At 35.9% G+C, this 21217-nt stretch overlaps 1 protein-coding gene across 2 annotated transcripts; it reads left to right on the plus strand.

The window, feature by feature from the left end:
• The first annotated feature begins 1272 nt into the window (after nt 1-1272).
• On the plus strand, nt 1273-20632 carry LOC146133143 (serine/threonine-protein kinase N2-like). 2 transcript variants are annotated; one of them, XM_083397394.1, is made up of 21 exons: nt 1273-1464; nt 1924-2089; nt 5227-5369; nt 7391-7532; nt 8089-8252; nt 8811-9048; nt 10101-10292; nt 10684-10793; nt 11506-11649; nt 11988-12060; nt 12506-12680; nt 13547-13738; nt 14254-14317; nt 14857-15023; nt 15378-15536; nt 15807-15983; nt 16499-16638; nt 16951-17093; nt 17565-17753; nt 18657-18716; nt 18924-20632. In XM_083397394.1, the coding sequence occupies exons 1-21, from the start codon at nt 1333-1335 to the stop codon at nt 19068-19070; spliced, it is 3117 nt and encodes a 1038-aa protein (XP_083253520.1). In that variant the 5' UTR covers nt 1273-1332; the 3' UTR covers nt 19071-20632. The 2 variants fall into 2 exon arrangements, with proteins under 2 accessions (XP_083253520.1, XP_083253521.1); XM_083397395.1 differs by having other exon boundaries at nt 8098-8252; nt 14254-14329.
• Nucleotides 20633-21217: the final 585 nt, after the last annotated feature.

Genomic DNA, 21217 nt, shown 5'->3' on the forward strand with positions numbered 1-21217 from the left:
CATACTACGAATCCTAACCACATTTCCCAATTATCACTTAAATGTAAATGTATAACATTTAGACACCTTATTTTCTGGAAACTACAAATATGCCAGGTTCTATTTCAATTCTATAAAAAAAAAATATATGTATACTATTTATGTTCTAAAAAGCATCCAAAAAAGTTAACAAAAAGTTTTGATCATAATTTGTGTGACTGGCGTGTAAAAATGTTTGAAACATGGCATCAATTCATAGGCAAAATATATTTTTTACTTTTATCTGTATTAAGTTAGCTTTTAGACTAAAGATGTTGGTTCTTTGTGATATGATTAGAACATGTATACTCACAAGTCAGAACATAGGCGCCGAACTTTTAAAAATCAAGGGCGTTTTTTCAAAATCAGTACAAAATGTTTAGTTGTCAGAAATCACTACCAAAACTTAACAGTATTTGGAAAACCAATTTAGCGCTTCTGTGTTTTGTTGTTAAAACAATCCCTTGATCTATCGTAATTTTCTTCGTAACGAATAGCAAATGTGGTCTCTAAAATGATGAAGTGTAACATATATTGGCGAACTACTCATTTCACAACATAGAAATGACTTTCATGCTGATCTCTGTCAGTGAACAATATAATTTGTCCTCGATTATTTATTTGCACTGCTGAATGTAAACGCTTTAAGTTATACTTGCTGACAAAGTGGTAACATACATAAAAATGTGGCGAGCGAAGCGAACACAAAATTTTTGTGGTCTACCCGTATTATTTTTAATTGCCTGCAAGATTTTTTACATAGGTTTCTTTGTTGCGGTATCTTGGGCGTCACAGCCTGTTTTAAGATCGTCACAGCCTGTTTTAAGATTTAGGAATTGTTACGTCACACAACACAGTGTGTAAAATGGAGTTCGGCAAACTTTTTCTAGACTCGTGTCAATGCTAAACCTAAAATGTCTCGGCGGGCCCGTATTAATTTTAACTGACTATTTAAAATGGGTCTAATTAAAATAAGAAAAAGCCGTTCAACTCTATTTACAAGTGCGACTTCAAATTCCAGGATGTTTTGACGCCCTGCCAGAAATCCAGGGCGTCTAAAAACGCTCTGCACACCCACGTTTGGCACCTATGAGTCAGAATATTATTTTATAAAGTATCATTTAGATTAACTGCCTAGTTGTTTCACTGTGCCTACTACAACATCTGCACTCTGAATTTCCGTTTTTAAACTACATGTCAAATGTTGTTTATTAAAAATAAATAAATGTTCTTTATGTTTTGTAGAATTTACTATATAAATCTTAGTTAATGCCATTTGACAAATTCATTTCCATTAATCACTGAACACCTGTCATGTCTGATGTTGATTCGTTTGACGTTGAGGATCCGCGGATCCAAAACAAGCTGGAGGAGATAAAAGAGGAGATTCGAAGAGACATTCGCAAGGAACTGAGAGTAAAAGAGGGAATAGAAAACCTTCTTAAGGTTTGAGATTATTACTCAACTTACCTTATTTCTTTACCAGGTGTTTTAGGTTGTAATGGTTTCAAGACTTGTCATAAGCTACACAATTGTAAAGCAATAAACTGCTTTTAATTACTTAAAATTTCGTTGTTTCGTTTGTTTAGTTTTTTAAAACAAAAAGGTTCTAGTGTGCAATGTTAACTTTTTTACAGACAGTTTGATGCAACATATCATGTTAAGGGTTTTGCACTCACCTTCTCGCCATGCGAGTACAATTATACTAGGTCTTAAAGCAACAACTAAATTTGGGCAAGTGGGTGTCAATCAGTACTTGCCCAGAGCAAATTGCGCTTGCATGTGCGAGAAGGCAAAATCTGTGCAAAACAAAACTAAAATACCAATAGGTTGTTTGTTGCATAGCTGTATTGTCAATGCCCCTGTTGAACAACGATACCTTAACTCTATGTTTAAAAAATTCAGGCAACATCAGACAAAAAGCAATTGGCTTCAGTAGAAAACATGCTGCGGGTTTCAAATCGCCAGCTGGAAGATTTGCATCAAGAGCTACGAGAGTTGGATGCAGCTCAGTTAACACGCTCGACGCCTTCCAATGAAACTAGTGTTGATTATTCCAAATCAAGTGGAGGTATATATACATGTACTTGGCTGAGCATGTCCAACATCTATCTGTACTTTTAATAATGCTTTTTTGAAAATAATAACGCTTTTTTGATTTTTGTTGTAATTTTTTTAAACTTTACACATGATAATCATTAAGGAATACTAAACACCCACATTGTTAGTTTTAGTAGAAGTTAAGAAAAATGTTTGACTATGTTTTATTGAGGCAATTTTTTGTTAAATTTGTTTTTATAACTTTGTACTTTAATTAATGCAGTTGCTATACCCTCTAAAAAAGTTGTACTTTTAGTGATACAGAAATTAGTGTACACAAACTCCTTTTAAATAAAACAAATTCAGGCAAATGGAAGTATATATATATACCATAGGTGTGCTCCATTTGCACACCAATCAACATATTTATATTAGTAAATATTTAGCTGTGCTTCTACACAAGTCATTTTAAAATGGTATTTCATACAGTCAAATGACTTTAATGGTCTATTGGTGGCATCAAAAACTATGGTTACATTGCGCAGACAAAGCAGAATCACTTAAAGTTGTATAAAAGCATAGTAGGGTATTAAAAGGTATTTGTGACCAAAGTAGGTGTACTGTATTTCTATTCATTGGAGAAGACCTTTTTAATTGAATTTGAACTTCACCTATTTATTTCAAACAAGGGTAACCAAACTAAGGCTCGCAGTCAAGACAAGACTAGCATGTTTAACCCGTCCAGCCTGGAGTATATTTACTCGAATATTTCAAAATGCAGTTGTTAATAGTTTATTAAAGGAAATGTTTGTTGGATGCAATTCCAAACAAAAGTTTCTAGAAATTTTAAACTAAATGGCATTTTTTTAAATCTCACTATATATTCTGGTAATAACTTATGTTTTCATCGTTAAATAACAATAGTATTCCAGTTAAATATGTACAAAATAATTTTAAGCAAAAAATTTTTTTTTTAATTTTTTTTTTTTTTTTTAAACTTGTTTATAGTTTCTCCTACCAAAAGTTTAAAACAAACATATTGGAATAAGAAGAGATCCATTGTCAATAAAAAGCTTCCAATTATTTGGCAAACAGACTCTTTTTTAAATATGTTACATTTCACATAATGTTGCTGTCATTTTACATAATGTTAATGTCAAGATGCTGAACTTTATTTTATTGTGTTTTCTTAGGTGGCCAATTTTCCCGGTGTTATGTGATATTCAGGGGAGTTTTAATAAATAGACTGACAGTGTAAAAGCTATGTAAACACAGTGTCACTTTCTGCTACTGGCGACTGATGATTTCATCAGTATCTAGAATGCATCATCCTTATGTAAATATATTTCCCCACTAGTTTGCTCTGACTAGGATAAATTTATGTTTTAGACCACTATAGTTGTTGGTCACTAAGAGTTTGTTTTGATTAGATTTGTTAAAAATAAAAAGTTATCACTGTAATACGATTTTGGTACCTGTAGGTTTTTGCAGTTGTTGTTGGATTTAAAATCATGACATCTTTTACTTTTTGAGAGGCTGCCTTGACCACTTAACAAGAATGCCACATCATTGAAGGGTAAAATCTGACTTTTTCGCCTTGATACACTCCTTTACTTGCAGTGAACACAGAACAACAGAACATTAGAAATTTGCACTCGCCACTAGGATGAGTGTCTACCAATCAATAACACTTTCCCAACATGTTGGTATGTCTTCTAATTTGCGTCCTACCAAATTGTTTTTAATAACACTGGTCAACAGCAAATTTTTAACCATAATGTAATAGATTAATTCTTAAAATGTTTTCGGGCTGATTCTTAAACTGTCCTCATTTTTTTCTTAAGTTTTTGAGATATTCGCTTTTAAATTTTTCAATATTTTGCTGTATTTAATATGGGCACATTGCTCATGGTGACATTATAAAACATTAATGTAATTCACACAACATTCTATTCGGTTTTACGAACATCTTTGAAAAGAACAATATAGGGAAGATATTTTATCAACGGTTCTTTTGTGACCTATCCTTTTCAATAGATGTTACTTGTGGCATATCTTTATTGACTGCTATTTTGTCTCTTTGCCAAAAAAGTGCAAGAGCAACCACGATCTGACTTGCTATATTGTGAGACCAAAGACCAGAAACAAAGTATCACATCAGTCATCAATAAATTGGACGATCTTACTCTAGCCGTCCATTAAGAAACCAAGAGGAAACATGTACAGCTTGTTCAACTGGTGTACACAATGACATGATTCATGTGTACAAAAAGTTGATGTCCGACGTTTTTAAGGACCGTGTATCATAGTTGTGCATTGCTTTCAATGCGTTGTTTTTCTGAAAATTTAATGTTTACAATAGCTTAAAAATGTGATGTGCCAGAGAAATACTAAAGGTATAAACGTGAAATTTAGTTGACCTGTGTAATTAAACCTTCCCTCCTATTTTGGTGCGTTTGTATAGCTCTTATACATCAAATCAGTGTGTTTATACATGCATGGATTTGAACATAAAAAGGGATAAAAATGGACAGTTTAAGAGAGCGATCTTGCCAACAATAAGTAAGCCTTGTTACTGGAGAGTGTGGTCTTGGCATGTTGCGGGTGGGTTTTATCCACTTTAATCGTTCTTTATAAACAAATATTATTTAGTTAGCTTTTCTAATGTCATTTTTATAGGGCAAAATTTGGTCTGAGAAATATTGTTAAACAAATCAGATGCTAAGTATACAACTGTTTCCTACTTTATCAGACCTTTTTAATATTTAATTGAAACATTAAATGTGTAGCACTTTTTGCCACATGCAGATGCAATGCTTTTGGTAAATCTCTTATTGTTGTTGTGCAAAAGTATATCGTAAGCGATTGAACGAATTGTTTTGCCTTTAGTCATAAAAGTTAAAAATAATTCGTAACAAGTTACTAAATTAGGATCTTCAATGGGTCTTATAAGAACAACCAATTTTTGTTTAAGGGCACTCGCCTGGAGTGAATTTTACTTGCATTGGCAAGTGGGCAAATGCAAAATTCCAACCCTGTAGAAGAAAAGAAAACAGACTTAAAAAAATACACATACAAGTGTGTAATATTGCTCTTGACTTTTTTAAGTATTGTAGTATCAATTTTTTTTTAAATAAAATATTAATGCTGGTTAATTTGCACTTTTAGATCTAGGGCCCTCTCAAGACACAGAAAATGCAACTCCATCTGACCAGAGGATTGCCGGTTTACAAAAGCAACTCCGTATTGAAACTATGGTTAAACAAGGTGCTGAAAATATGATCAAATCATACACTTCTGGACATAGCAAGGTATACACAGGGCTCAGTGGTTTTATAATTTACTGTTGTTGTTTTATTGACCACAGAGTTTTGTAACCACATGTGGTTTTACCTCTGCTTTAAGAGTAGGTACTAGGAAGAATTAATGTCAACACCTGTCTGGCAACTCTTCTGTGTATTAGATATGTTTGTTATTTCACCTGGTGTTTTGCATATTGCACTATATAAAACGCTGCATTTCACATATATACCCAAATATAAGAAATACATTGAAAGTTTGAAGCTAAGCGCAGATAAAAACTAACTACACTTCCACAGGCATTGGTATGCTGTAATGTTCACATGGGTTCCAAAGAATAAATATTTATAGCCTAAAATATTAGTATTTGTTACAAATTAACCTTCACTGGACAGCGCAAACCCACTGAAAATAAAGCCAGTATATCAACTAGGCTACCAATGCAAACTTTTTATTTATGTTCTATATTCCTGGTAAAATACAATACTATACAAATATTAAAAGATTGTATTCAGGACTTTTTAGAAGATGGTAAATAGTCAAAATGTTTTTCTTGTGACATAACAAAAAAGTGTTTTCCATTGTCCAAATTTTGCACTAAAACATGTAAAATATGCTTGGAGAGAACACTGCAACTTATTTAGTACATTCTATATATTAACCTCAAGCTGCATTTTTAATTTGTAATAAGTTCATTGAATGAAGCGGTACTTGACCGAAGACCGGTCCATAACATGTGTAGCAAGCAAACAATACACCAGTTTTTCAAATAGTTTTGAAAGAGAGAATGGTATGTTTTTTATATTAGCAGAAATTTGTTTTTACCTTTTTAAGGATAAGGCAGGTTTTGGTGGCTAGATAATGTCAACAAAACAAAAACTGATTAGGAATTTTGTTACATGGAGTTCCATCAGAATATATTATAGATTTTCTTGAAGTTTTTTTTTTAATTATTTAAACTAAGTGAACGATTTGTGGACAATTTATTTTCAGTTTTGGATTAAGTTGTTTTTCTACACCACCAATATTAATAATAACCATAGGCGCCAAACCGCGGGTGTGCAGAGCATTTTTGACACCCTGGATTTCTTATGGGGCGTCAAAACACCTTGGGATTGGATCAAGTTACACGCGAGAAAACTATGAAGATTCCGCAAAATCTGCCCTCAGTAACACAGTTTAGGTTCATTAACGCAGTGAGATACTTTGCTGATTAACAGCATTGGGAGGTGACATAGTCTCTGAAAATCCCACTGAAATGTCGGAAGTGATTTTGCTTAGTGAAGAGCAATTTGTTCTGGCAAAATTACATGAGACACAAAGTTCCATTGATAATATGCAGAAGCACGAAAATGTTTTTTAAAACAGCTGTTCCGCTTTGTTGGCGATTAAGCATTTTGTTCTGGTTGTAAACAACGCCCTGGAATTTTGAAAGATCGGCGCCCATGATGATAACAATGTATTTTAAAACAAATTCACACTGTATATGTTGCAAACTCAGTTTAACCTTTTAAAAAAAACCTAATGATTTTGCACATGACATTGTGCATTAACCTGGTTAACACATGATTGTACTATATACCACAGGATTGACTTCTCTGCTAAACAAAGTCACCAACTCACAACTACACAAACTGCAACTGGGCCCCCAGAATAAAATGTGTTAAAAACAATACAATGTGTGAATATTATACATCAGATGTCAAAACAAAAAAAATTAATTCGTTAATTTTAGGTTAAAAAAATATTTGTATCCTATTTTACATTTAACATTCCAAATGTGAGTTGCATTACCATTATGTATATTATGTTGGAATGTCAAACATCAATATAATTCAACTGCCACAGGTTCAAAGCCCTAATTGCTTCAGCCAAAAATATGTTTCAACTTGTAGTAATCCCCAATTGTAGATCAAAAATCTTTCTAAACTCAGTCAAACAAAATTACCTCAAAAATGTTTTTTTATGTTTATTATTTCATGACTATAATATATTGCAACAAGTTCATAATATAGTTTTTTATTGTGTCTAGGAACGAAAGCTTATTGCGTCTGCTGAACAAATGCTTGGGGAAAGCAAAGTTAAGATAGAAGTTATACGAATGCAAATTCTACAGTTAAAAAACAGTTCAACACCAACGCCTGGCTCCAGATCTGAACCCTCTTCTTCACCAGGTAGATATTATTTTTGGCAAACTGTCCATTATTGCAACTAACATGACTTTTTGTTTGAAAATATGGCATGTTTTATTCTAAAGATTGGTTGATTGTCTTATGCTGTTATATTGCTTTATGTTAAACCTTATAACAAGGAAGTATGTATAGGAGTTCTTAAGTAGGAGTGCACCCAGACGAAAAGTTTTTACAGTTTTAAACTGGTCTTTTGGTTAATCATAAAAAAACATTATGGAAATATGTTTTTTTAATACATACATCTCAATCTCAAAGGTATTTGAATGGCACATTGTGTAATGCTTATAACTAAGATTACTTATTTAACCCTCTTGTATTAGTTATAAGAATGAAATGCAAAATATTTATGAATACACATGTGTCTGTAAATAAATATATATGTAAAATTAAATAATTTCAAGCATGTAAAATTTTGACTTTGAAAGTTATCATTTGTACAATTGTCTAGTAGATCAAGCTGATTATTAGATAATATTTGTTTTTTCCTGTTTTATTCCTTAAAAACGAAAATTTAAGGCAGCAATTTCTGTCGTTTTAGTGATGTCAGGTATGTCAGCTGTGGAACCTGACAGCCTACACATGAGAATAGCTGTCATTCGTCATCACATTAAGATTGAGTCTGCCATCGTTGAAGGATCCAAAAACGTTGTTAGACTTCTTGCAACTGCCAGCAAACAAACCGACAAAAAGGCCTTACAAGAGGTGTGTTATTTTTACCAATATAGAAGATTTTTCCTGTCAATTGGTTTTGGTATTGGTAATTTCGTTTTAACTGTTTCTATAATGTGTAGGTTAAAAGTGTACTCTTATTCAGTGGTACAACCGGCATATTACGGGGGCCAGCAAAGAACTAGGCAAAGAATAGGGCTTTTTGTTTGCGATGATGTCACATAATTCTGACTTAAACCTTAGAAACCTTCTATGCCTGATCAACCTTACCCCACTTTTAGTTTGATACAATGGTTTATTGCTGTGAAGCAACAGACTTCTGCGCATAATATAAAATCTGTAACAAAATTTTCCAGAAATCAGAATACATTGTGTGTATCTGGTTTACATACTTGATTGGTTTATTGGAGTACAATACGAAAAAACAATTTGTAACCATTGAGGGTTTTGGTTCCTACCAACAACTGCCATTTATGTGGGTTATTTAGTTATATGGCTGTTCAATTGTTAAACATTCCTTTAAAGAGGAAATCAGTGTAATTTTAAATTTGTACTTAAAAAGTAAAATATTTATTTTCTTGGGTTTATTAGGTACAAGAGAAGCTGCAGGAGTCGTCTCACAAGCTTGATTTGCTGAAACTGTCTCTTGAACTTCGATCAGCTGAGCTCCCGTCTGACTCGCACGACCGTGCTGAACTAGAACAGGAACTAAGCATGCTTTCACCTGTCCACTACCATCCTTCAAGTGGCGACGGGCAATCAAAGAACAGAAACAAAGTTGTGGCCCTCAATCGGTACTCAGCCATGCCTAAACCAGCTGAGCTTACAGGTGTGCAAGTTGTATTTTGTATGCATACTGACAATGTACTGAAGAGAAACCCACACCCCTCTCCTATTTAAAAGAAACATTTGATTGGGTGTAAATATCTAACATAAAATAAACATAGATTATTTTCCTTTGTACTACTCCGACATTCTGTTTGTATAGTATTCTTGGTAGACCACCTGCTTTTTGTTGTTGTTAGATCAGTTCAGTTAATTGTATTAAAACAAAAAAAATAATAACGAAGTCTGCTCAGTGGGAATTCATTGGAAAAATACTCGACAATTCCAATTGAATAAAAACAGTTGAAAATGTATATATTCCTACCTCAGTGTTGCCTTTCTATGATATTGTTAATCCCACTATAACATGATAGCAATTCTACCACAGCATCTCCTAAATACTAACATTGCTTGTTAACGTCTTGTTTCTAGCATTTAATTGCAAAAAAGGTTATAGTTAAATTATTCCGGCTCGCTACTTGTCAAATGATCTTGATATACGGATTTTAAAACTTTATTAACCGAAATAGTTGCCAAATGTAAAGCTAAGCTATATAATATATATATAATTATATATATATATATTTTAAGTCCTTAAGAGTTATCTGACCCTTTGTGAAGAAAAAGTTTGGTGACCCCTGACATACTAAAATGTTTACATATTCAAACTGTATTAACCTGTTCTCTGACATATACCATAATCTGTTATACTACCCCTTTAATTGAAAACTATAATAATATGCGCGACCTTAGTTGTTTGTTGTTTATAGTCTTAGGCAGGTAAACAACTTATTATATAAAAAAAATGGTCATCTCTCTTTAGGATACACGCAAGACGAATAAATCCTTCTGTTTTGTTTGTATGGCTTTATTGTATTGCTAACTGACCATGTGGTCATAACGATAACGTGATTTCGTTATCGTGATAGATTGATAATGCAATCATTGATTTACAGACCAACTGGCATTGTTGTTTTTATATCTGCTCAAAAATCAAACCGTAATTGTCAAACTAAAAAAATTGCATTGGTCACACTAAATGCGTTTTCTTCCCAGGCAAACTAGAAGTTCGACTTCTGGGCTGCCAGGAACTCCTAGAAAACGTCCCTGGGCGCTCACGGAACGCCACTGTTCAACTTCCTGCTGCAAACTCCGACACGAAGACGGCGCGTATTCGCGGCACCAGCAAGAGTTTTCACGGCAGGGGGAGCACTAACAAATACAACGTGAAACCCGACGACCTCGCCAGTAAGTTTGAATATCGCAAAGCTGTAAATACAGCAATGGCGATGTCCAGTTGTTTTTCGAATGACAGGCCTAAAGCGAAAGTGAATAAAACCAAAAGGAGATACAAGTATTTACGCTCAGGGAATTTTATTCAAGTGGTGTAGTGTAAAAAAACACCTTTTTTACATATAAAGCGTAATGTGGATCCCTCAAAATCATACCTATGTTCAACACCAGAATTTTTACCCGATCACGTTTTTGAATGCTACATAATTGATTATTCGCACGTACACAATTTTATATGAAGCATATCTAAGTACATTTAAACTAAATTAAATTTAGGTTTATATTAGCCCGAAGCAGGCTTGTACGATTGTCACTAGTTGCCAATCAATTCCCGACTTTTTGGCAGACGAAATATCGGCCGTTCTGAAGCTGGACAACGTGGTAATCGGCCAAACCCCGTGGAAAGCGATCGGACCTCAATGTTGGACGCAACAGTTCGTTATCGACGTTGAACGCGTAAGTCGTTTTGTCATTACCATTACTTGGAACGCAGTGTTTAAATAGTTTTTTAAGGGTTTTTTTCTGCAACACAAAAAATTGCTGTATTGTTTACGTGTACTGTGTAGTGTGCACAACTGTCAACTGATATCTTATTACGATTTTTTACTGCATTAGGTTAATGCATTATGCAATTGTGCCCGGTAATGTGCTGCGCTGCTTGAGAAGAAAACATTTCCTCTAACCGTGTAACTATTGACTTTCGATAAATTTGTTATGCATCTTTAGGTTTGAGATCGGTGGTTCTCAAATTTTGCGTGCGACACATTGAAAAATAAATCAAATTCGCCACAAAATTTTTGCAAAATTTTACCATAACTTCAGAATCACCCAACTACACAGTAAGGTAGTAAAAAGCACAATGTTGTCAGTAATTATATGGATCGTGTACATCAAATCTAGCATGCTTTCTTTCATGCCTATTTGTAACACAACACAAATAGGCTATTTTTGCACAATAACAAAAAGTTGTGCTGTGCACTTCACAATTACTGCTCGAGATGGCATTAATAAATGCGTTCAGAAACCATCGAGAAGTGTAATATCATTTGTTATTACAAGTTTTTACAGGAAATGTACATGAGATAAACCGATATATCGGATATCGGTATTGGTCAAAAAAGCGATCTCGGTCGATCTATACAACATTAAAAACTTTTTTTCGATTCAGTCCCGTGAGTTGGAGATCGCAGTGTACTGGAAGGACTGGCGTGCTATGTCGGCCGTTAAGTTTCTCAGGCTCGAAGATTTCTTGGACAACAAGCGACACGGGATGGCGCTACAGCTCGACCCGAAAGGAATCCTCTTTGCCGAAGTAAGGGTGCCATGCGGATGCGTTCCATTATATTTGGCTAGTCATATTTTTCGGAAAAACTTGATATTGATTACCTTAAATTATTATTGGCGCCTATGGTTTGGCGTCGCATCATATATCAAATAAGTAATTTACGGTTTTGTTTGCACATCGAACCTGAATATAGTACTGTAGTCCCTAAACTTTTGTGTTCGTTAAGGCGATGTAGATTTCTCAATATCAATTTTATTCATTGCGGAATTTATTGTAACTTTCGAAATTTTTGCAGTTGTTTGCTATTAATTTGGTCATTTTATTTTACTTGAGTCATTGTATCATTTTGTCGTTTTCTATTTCAGGTTACGTTTAGTAATCCCAAAATCGAACGGCGACCGAGATTACAACGACAAAAAAAGATCTTCAGAAACAAAGGTGTGATGCGTTTCTTTGTCTTTAACTAAAGTTGACTACTGGGCGTTATGTAACGTCGAGTGATTAATATCTAATCATTCTTCGTTTACACGCGTGACTTTACACATTTTTAAAGAGTTTTCGGAAACAGATGCCAAACTTCTTCAATTGGAAATTCTTATCCAAAGAATACAATTTGAAAGGCCTTATAAACTAGTTAGAACTAATAGTATAAAACTAAACCACATCTATGACGATTATACAGATAGTATTTTTGAAAGCAAACCTTTTTTAAAAACGCCTTGGTAATTAAATTTGGATAATCTAGTTAACGTTTTTGCAAATTTAATTTATGCGATTGCGATTGATTTTTTGAAATATCGGAGAACGGTATCGGATCTCACAACTTAACAATTTGCACCATTTTTATACAAAAATATTGTAGTAACTTGAGCTGTTTTTTTAGGACGAAGTTTTCTTCGTGCAAAACAAATGGACATCAACATTGCAACTTGGGGTCGTTTGATGAAGCGAGCGATTACCCCCTGCAGCGACCCTTCAACGTTCAGCCCATTGTCATCGGTTGGGGATCTCGGATCGCCAACCAGACAAATCCACGATGATGAGACCCCGTCAAGGCGGTAGGCTGAATGTTTTTTTTTAAATGATTCATCGTTTATTAAAATATAGCCTGGTCCCCGACACGGTTTGTTACCTTTTCGAGTCGTGTCCCTTTTTCCCGAATAATTCGTTTTTTTATTAGCCAAACTGGCGTTTATACTTTTATGTATATTGTATAACGATCTGCATTATACAGCCAGGATTTTCATATTAATTCAAATGAACACTTAGAATATGTAAAGAGGCACTTAAATGTAAAACTAGAAAATTATGCAAAAATGTTATTTGGCATCCGTGGTTTCCTTTATGTACGTTAGTTTTCCGATGTAATTATGTAATCGGTGTTTATCTGTTTGTAGCACAATTGGACTGGTTTTGTTTGTTTTGTCACAATTAAGAAAAAATAGTCGGTTCTTCTCAGTTACTCCTTTACACCCGCTTTTTAACCCTTGTCTTACCCCCTTAGTGAAAACCAATGTTCTACGTTGGCCCAACTATACTTGCGCAGGAATTGTCCGGGCTTTTTTGCCACGGAAATAACATTACATACCTGAGACAATGCCAGTAGTCCCAAACTATTTTTATATAAAGTTTGAGATAGTATTATACTGGTAAATAACCTATTTCAACAGGAACTACGCCGGGGTATTTCGTGTAGTTGTTATCTCTTTGAATTTTTGAAAAAAATTGGAACTTCACATTTTCAACTGCTCATTTGTATGCATTCGTTGCCGAATAGAGTTGCTATGAGTACTTTTATTCAATCACTTTTTTTTTCTGTTGATCTTTTGGCCCCAAGATTGACCGCAATATATCTTTAAATCAACGCCTCAATTTTATGTTATCCCTTCATTGGGTTATTGTTAATAACAAGCTGGTATTGCAGTGGTGGTACCGAAGCTGCAAAACAGAAGCTGGAGTTCGAAGAACCAACCCCTCCAGCGGAGAAAGAGCGTCGATCCAGCAAGGACGCCCCCTTTCAACAAACTGTTCAGGGTGCTAACGTGGTCCGCACTCCCACCTGGAACCTTCCCAAGCAGAGGAAGTCTTCCTCCGACGATTTACAATCAACAGACAGGTCTGTCTACTAGCTTTGCTAGAAGCCGCTTCGGTTCGTTTAGGTGTGGTACTCTTTAACTGATTCTTTGCAAGCTTTTTGCAACAAACCTACCAAAATTTAATTATCACGACTATTACCGTTCCTCATTATTGGAATATCTTGCTGAACAACTATTTAGTACGAAATCGCTTCTTTCGCCGTCCTGATATATATGTTTTGAGTGAAAAGTAAGTTATCCTAAAATTACATTTCGTGAATATCACCAAGATTTTATGCCTTCAGAAATCAGAAAAGTTACAAAAAACACACAATTTTAAATTTTAGAGGCTAGCAATGGCTAACCACGGACTATCTGGCCAGGCCAACGATCATAAACACTTGGTAGTTGCTTTGTTTTTTAATTGTTGTTCCGCCGAAACGCGAAGCGTAAAACAACTTAATAAAGCTTTGCGCAGTCGTAATATTATACTCAGTCTGGCACTCTATTAGATCCAGCAAGCTAAAACAGGATATGAACTTTTTTATTTTAAAAGGTCAAACATCCCCACATCACGTGCATCGTACAAACAAGCTGTCAAGCCCGCTGGAGAGTACAACGTAAGTTTAGGCGTATCATAGCTCTGTTAATAACGCCGATATTTAATTTTAAACTAAACAGCACCCTTAACAAAATTATGGCTAGGGAGCAGCTGTAAAAGAGCATTGACTTCGTCTCCATCTCTAGTAGAACAATCAAATACTTGCCTAATGAGCTCCGGCTCCAACTCTAGAGCCACAAATCACATAGTTATTGACCCAAGCTCCGTAGCTGTAAAGTGTAAATAATGCTTACAACTGTGGCTCAAAGTAACATTTGCCACACTAAACAGTAAAGTAGTTTTATCTAAAAAAAAAATCTTTCACGTTATATAGACACATTGAAAATCAGGAAAATTCATACTCTTGTCAACTTTGTGTAAAATCAATAAAAAACAACCAACCTTTCAATATAATTAAATGTAGTTTTATACGTGAACCGTTAATGAAGTTTGCGATTGCTGTATAAACGTCGACTCTTAGTGGGTACAAAAAGTAGCTCGTAGATATTTATAAAAAAGTTTTCTGTGTTTAACCTGTTTTTGTTCTACGCTTAACAGGACATTGTGAAAGGTTACCAGGACATAAAACTGTCTGAGTCGGAAAAGCCCGTGGCGGCGCCGCGCCAGAACAAAAGTGGTTTTCTGCAGTGGAATGCACCTTCTTCACCCCCCAAACCGGCTAAACGAACCACAACACCAACCCATGGGGGCAACGACTTTTCGGGGTAAGAATAACAAGTAATGGGATAAATGTTTGTGTTAAACTTCGCCTTGAACGCAGGATGCTAACTTCGTCGCTATTATATATTTATAAGAAAGTTTTCCTTGTTTTGAGTGTTATTTGCAAGATACTGTACTCTGACGAAGAAAATTTCTAATCCATTAGTTTTCATTTCTTCATTCATTCTCCGGAACTAGTTAAGCAATTTGTTGCCTATTGTTGTTGTACGTTTAGACTGACTGCCATAATCCTGCGTAGTACACACAATCTGTGATTAAACACAACATGAGCGGATACGTTATGGCCTGTTGCAATGATTGACGTCTCCTAATCAGCAAGCGCTAAATTTATTGTCCAGCGGTGTCAGCATCAGCATGAGCCACTTCCGGCCCATCGCTGTACTTGGTCGAGGTCACTTCGGCAAGGTTTTGCTCGCGCAACACAAGTCGACCAGCAAGATGTACGCTATCAAAGCGCTTAAAAAGGGAGACATCATTTCAAGAGACGAAATAGACAGGTAACAAGCATTTAAAAAACAACTTTAAATGGCCGCAACAAGTCACATCAATTATTGCACCTTGACAGAAATAAAAAGGCGTTTACTTAAAACTTAGCCTAAGTTAAAATGACTGGCGAACGCTAAGGATTTGGTTAACCCAATTCGTTAAATTGTGCTGGTTGCATAAAATAGTTATGCTAAACTTGGGGTGAGTTTATAAACCAGCAGACTGCAAGGTGTGGTAAGCCCTAATCGATTCATTTAAATGGCGATCCTTGTGTTTGTCAGCCTGATGGTGGAGCGTCGCATCTTCGAGTGCGCCACGCAGGTGCGCCACCCCTTTCTCGTCAACCTCTACGCATGCTTCCAAACGCAAGAGCACGTCTGCTTCGTGACCGAGTACGCCAGCGGCGGCGACCTCATGCTCCACATCCACACCGATGTCTTCAGCGAATCGCGCACTGTGTAAGCGAGGTTAACCTGCGTCTCGAGTTGCTGCTGTAACCCTATCTGTTTACGCTAGCGTGTAAAATCTTAACGTTACCAAAAAGATTCTTTAAAATTTTATTGTCTTGGAACATTTAAATATTTGCCTAAACAACTTTTTGAGCGCGTCTTCGGAACATGTTGTATCGTAAAAACACACATAGAAAAAAGTAGTCCAAACCGGCAAATTTTAAAACGCAAAAAGGAAATTTCAATATGTTTTTGAACTGCATTACAACTTTTATGGCAGTGTGAACAAAATAAAACACACTTAATATGAAATACAAGTTTACCAACCATTTAAATAAAAGCTATGACTATAAAGTGAATTGTCAATTGCTCACGCATTTAATATTTTTTCTTATACAAAATACCTAATTGCGCAAAAATTGTATTTGTAAATCTTTTAAACTAAAATATACCTACCAATCGATACTGTTCTTATTGCTTCGCATTTCGTATTTAAACAAGTTAAGCAATTGTATCAACTTTAGATTTTACACCGGCTGCGTGGTGCTTGGTCTTCAATACTTGCACCAGAATAAGATTGTTTATCGCGATCTCAAACTCGACAACTTGCTTCTCGACAAGGACGGTTACCTCAAGATCGCTGACTTCGGACTGTGCAAAGAAGGTTTGCGCATCTTCTTTAGGCGTTTTGAAATGCAATTACATGTATTTAAAACGCCTTATTTTTCGGTCTAGATTTTATCTAAAAAAATGTGATTTTAGATAAAAAGTTAAACTAAGTTCAGCTAATGTTTTTTATTAACTATGTAAAATAGTTAAATAATATCAATAAAAGCCAATTGAATCAAAAAATAAAAAAGGATTTTTTTCAACGAATTTAAAATTCAAAACATAATATATATAATATATATACATTATACATTAGGCGTAGCACCGATTAAGTTATTGGTCTTTTATTTTGTTCGCAATAATTTAGGAATGGGCCACGGCGACCGTACCGGAACTTTTTGCGGGACACCGGAGTTCCTTGCCCCAGAAGTTTTGACCGACACATCGTACACGAGGGCCGTGGATTGGTGGGGACTTGGTGTTCTCATCTTCGAGATGTTGGTGGGAGAGGTAAGCAATCACAAAATGTCCGAGATTTGCGGCGGTGTACGGGTAGCCAAGTAAGGACATCGTGTATGGCGTTGGAGAAAATATTTTACGGGTGGCATAAGATTGCCGAAAAAAGGGCATTTTTGGGAAACGTAAAACTGCTTTTCTCAGCAAAACAAAAATTAAGGAACATTCAAACGTATGTAACGCCGTTTTGGTGTTTCAACCCCGTATGTATTGAAGATGCAAAATTTCCCGGAATGTTAACGGAATATATTTGCAAATCTAAAACTAATTTTTGGAGCATAATGGTTGGAGGTTGTAGTAAGATGTAATAAGAATAGCAAACATCAGATGTTGAAAAATAAAGAGTTATTCGAAACGTTCAAAATGATACCTACTTCTGTTTGGCCTTTGATATTCTTATTACGTAAAACTAATTTGTTAATAATGTGCCTAACTTCCACCATTAACGCCCTCTACTATTCGAAGTCTCCTTTCCCCGGCGACGACGAAGAGGAGGTTTTCGACTCGATCGTCAACGACGAGGTGCGTTACCCTCGCTTCCTCTCCACCGACGCCATCTCCATCATGAGAAGGCTTCTTCGGCGCAACCCCGAGCGCAGGTTGGGAGCGAGCGAACGGGACGCGGAGGACGTTAAGAGGCAACCTTTCTTCAAGGTAGATGCGATGTTGCCTTGTGTATGTCTCAAAACTTTTGTGTGATATGTCCAATGGTCTGGTTAGAGTAGTGCTTCACAACCAGGGGGAATTCCCCACTAGGGAAAGTTTGTAATTTGTAGGGGGGATTTGTGTTACAATATTAATCTCCTACTGGTTGTCTGTGCTATGTGTTATTGCTGCATTGCTATATATGAGCTGAAAAAAAGAAAGTATTTGTATAATCGATTTAAGGCAGCAATGCAGAAAGTGTATGTAGGAAGAAATTCACAGAAGAGAAAAAAGACAGTGCTTTGCACTAGTTTACGAATTATTGTGCAAGTCTTGATTCGAGCTAAATGTGACGTCATTTTGTTTGTGTAATATCATCTGATTTCTTACTATTTTAAGAATTACATTGAAATATTAATATAAACGATATTTAAGCAAACTAAATTTGTAGGGGGGTATTAGTCTTGGAAATCGACTAAAAAGGTGCACAGGACAAAAAAGGTTGGGAACCACAGGGTTAGAGCATGACGCCAAATCTGTACCCGTTCGACGTAGGTGACCTTTCGGCACCGCTACCAACACAACATTTAGTCACGACTCTTTCTTTTGGGCTATGAATTGTGATTTGTGTAGTTTTACAAGCACTGGTTAAACAAAACCCTTTTTATGACATTTTTTGTTCCTGTTGTTTAAATGGCGGCCCGGTAAATGTGTTTAAAACATTTAAATGGCGGGCCCGGTAAACCGGGTTTAAACATTTCCAATGGCCACATTGGCACATTTATGAAACTGATTTCCCTGGCATGTGACTCAACAGTGAGCATAGGTGGTCTTCAAGAAAGCTTTCCCTAATGTACTACCATTGCCTTGGATTAAATTACAATTTGCACCAAGTTATTTATTTTTTCACAGAAGCTCAACTGGGAGCATTTGCTGCAAAAACGCGTGAAACCGGAGTTTGTCCCAACTATTGTAAGTATATATGTTTTGCCAATCTCAAAATATTTTATGCTATTTTTTACACTACCATTCAAGAACCCTTCTAAATTTGTTGTGCCTTTTTTTTAAATGAGCAAACGTTTAAGTGCACTTCAAAAGTTAACCAGTCATCCCACGCGAAATATAGTATAGTGATATAAACACTGATACAATTTCACTCCAATGTTGTTTCGATGGCAGCGTTCCGCGACTGACGTCAGCAACTTTGACGACGAGTTCACGAATGAGAAACCGGTGCTTACCCCACCCCACGAAAATCCGAGAATTCTTAGCCGGGAAGAACAAAAGCAGTTCAATCAGTTCGACTTCGTCTGCGACCTGTCGTAATGCTGGCCGATCAGCAAACGTGGCAAACTCGACGTATGCTAAAATTTTGCCGTTGCCCAAAGCCAGAAACTCGATATTGCAAATTGTGTGTTTTAACGAATCCCAGTAGGCTTTGGTGGTTAAACCAGAGAAAAAAACATCCACGTTTCTAACCCAAATTGTTAGTAGCACGTTACTTACCTTAAACTAAATCCGAAGTTCGAAACATAAAACTGACAAATCGCGGTTCCTGAATTTCCGTTTTCCTGTACGGACACCTATTCATCCATTGTGGTAGTGACGATCGTGTGCCTTTTTTGAGCTGATCTATTTTTTCAATTGTTCCCCAGCATTGTGGTTTACTGAACGCCGTTCCATTGTACGCAAAAGACCATGTGCCTACACTGCCTTCGTTTTTGGAATTGTGAAAATAATAGGCGAAAGTTCAAAACACTTTTAAAACGTGTTTTTTAAAACGCGAACAAAAATCACTTATCTCTCGTTTCTTGCGCATACCAACAGTCCACTGCTCCATATCCTCTTTAAATTTGACGTCCACAATAGGTGCACTCAGCTCTTGCTAACATTTATTTACGAATAAGCCGCCGGTATGCTCTCTTTAAATGGGAAAAGCAATTTTGTGCCTGAAACGTTTCTGCCAGCAGAACTTTTCCCTTCGCTTTTCGTGCCTCATTTTTGTCGCGTTCGTTCCTCTTTGTGAATTTCTTTCAAACCGCCGCCGTACGTCGCGTTCTATTACTATTTTCAAGTGTGTAGAAATGTATGAAAAGTGAGTTTTCGCGCCAGTTTCTAGTGATAGCAGGGTCATTGTTGTTTTTGTCTTTGCTTTTCGATACGAGTGAGTATCGTTATACTCCATGCTTATTGCCTCTTTGTATCTGTCGTTTGAAGCCTTTATATTCTATATATTACGTAATGCTTACCGATGATGATTTAGTTTGTCGAGTTTTGCTCTTGTCATATACGGCGATTTACACCATCACGTTATGCAAGCCTGACTCTTGCGCTTTACGTGAGGAATTAAGCAATCGATTGTCTGGCCTGCTATTATTAAACTGTATCGCGCTTTTAGAACACAAACTACTGCCTGTTGTAAGTCATAGCGATTTTTATCATTACCAAGTAGAACTATATAGGGAAGCATTGCATTAAGATTTCACACGTGTTAGTTACATTGGTGGCGGTACGTAAACTTCATTCGTGGGCGCTAAAAATAATCAAAGATATGTAACACTTTTTATTTACCATGCGATAATTGACTAATTAAAATATCATCTCGCGTCGGCCTGTTCCCTATGATTGGAACCTTCAGGACATAAATGTTTTTCTCTTTATCCGGTATTCTTTTTGTGTATTGCGCGTTCAATCTCTCTATAGTTAACTGATTGGCAGTATGAATCAGACCTAGATTTACTACTTTTGCTTTGTTTGTGTGTGTGTATGTTTTCAGCAAAGCCTATTGTACAGGACCGACTTACTCCTAATAGAGTTAGTTGCTAAATGTATGCTGCTTTTATACGCCAGCGTAAACTAGCGACCCAGCTATTTCTTTCCACGTGACTAATAAAAACACAGAAGTAGCTTCGTGTGTTTCATTCGGAATCGTTTATGTGTGAGTGGTTCAAGCATGGCGGGACATAAAATTCTTATATACCGATTATATTAAAAACGTTTGCTATTTATTTTTGGGGGTTTTGGACGAAAATTATTGGGCATTTAAGCCGTGGTTAACGATCTAACGTAACTTCTACATTGAAAACATACGAAAACGTTTTACGGATACTTTATATTATATATATCCAGGAAAAAGTCGGGTGTTACGGCTAGTGATTATTAAAAAAAGTCGCCGTTGTAAAAATCAATGATTTTGTTTTGTTAGTTTTGACAGATTGATTTTACATAACCAAGCTGCTTAACTAGATTGTGGTTGGATCGAAAAAGTAACGAATGTTAAGTAGCAAACACCTGGAAACGCAAAACGTTCCAGACGAGAGTAGTAGGCCTAGGCTTAATCTGTAGTATTCATACTTAACTATCAACTATATTTCTGAACAGTGGAGTTACGAGTTGCCTTGCTAACAACTTAAGCCAAATTCGATTCGGTTTAAAATACCTTGGTTAGTTTATATAGTCCGGGAGCTAGCAGA

This window comes from Ascidiella aspersa, chromosome 9 (assembly GCF_963924565.1).
Source record: "Ascidiella aspersa chromosome 9, kaAscAspe10.2, whole genome shotgun sequence".
Taxonomy (NCBI): Eukaryota; Metazoa; Chordata; class Ascidiacea; order Phlebobranchia; family Ascidiidae; genus Ascidiella; species Ascidiella aspersa.

Excerpts from the sequence above, each read along its gene's own strand:
- LOC146133143 (XM_083397395.1), top strand. The coding sequence starts at position 1,333 with ATGTCTGATGTTGATTCGTTTGACGTTGAGGATCCGCGGATCCAAAAC. Across the intron at positions 15,984-16,498 it reads TTCAGCGAATCGCGCACTGT|ATTTTACACCGGCTGCGTGG; the intron begins GTAAGCGAGGTT and ends TATCAACTTTAG. Across the intron at positions 18,717-18,923 it reads CGGAGTTTGTCCCAACTATT|CGTTCCGCGACTGACGTCAG; the intron begins GTAAGTATATAT and ends TTTCGATGGCAG.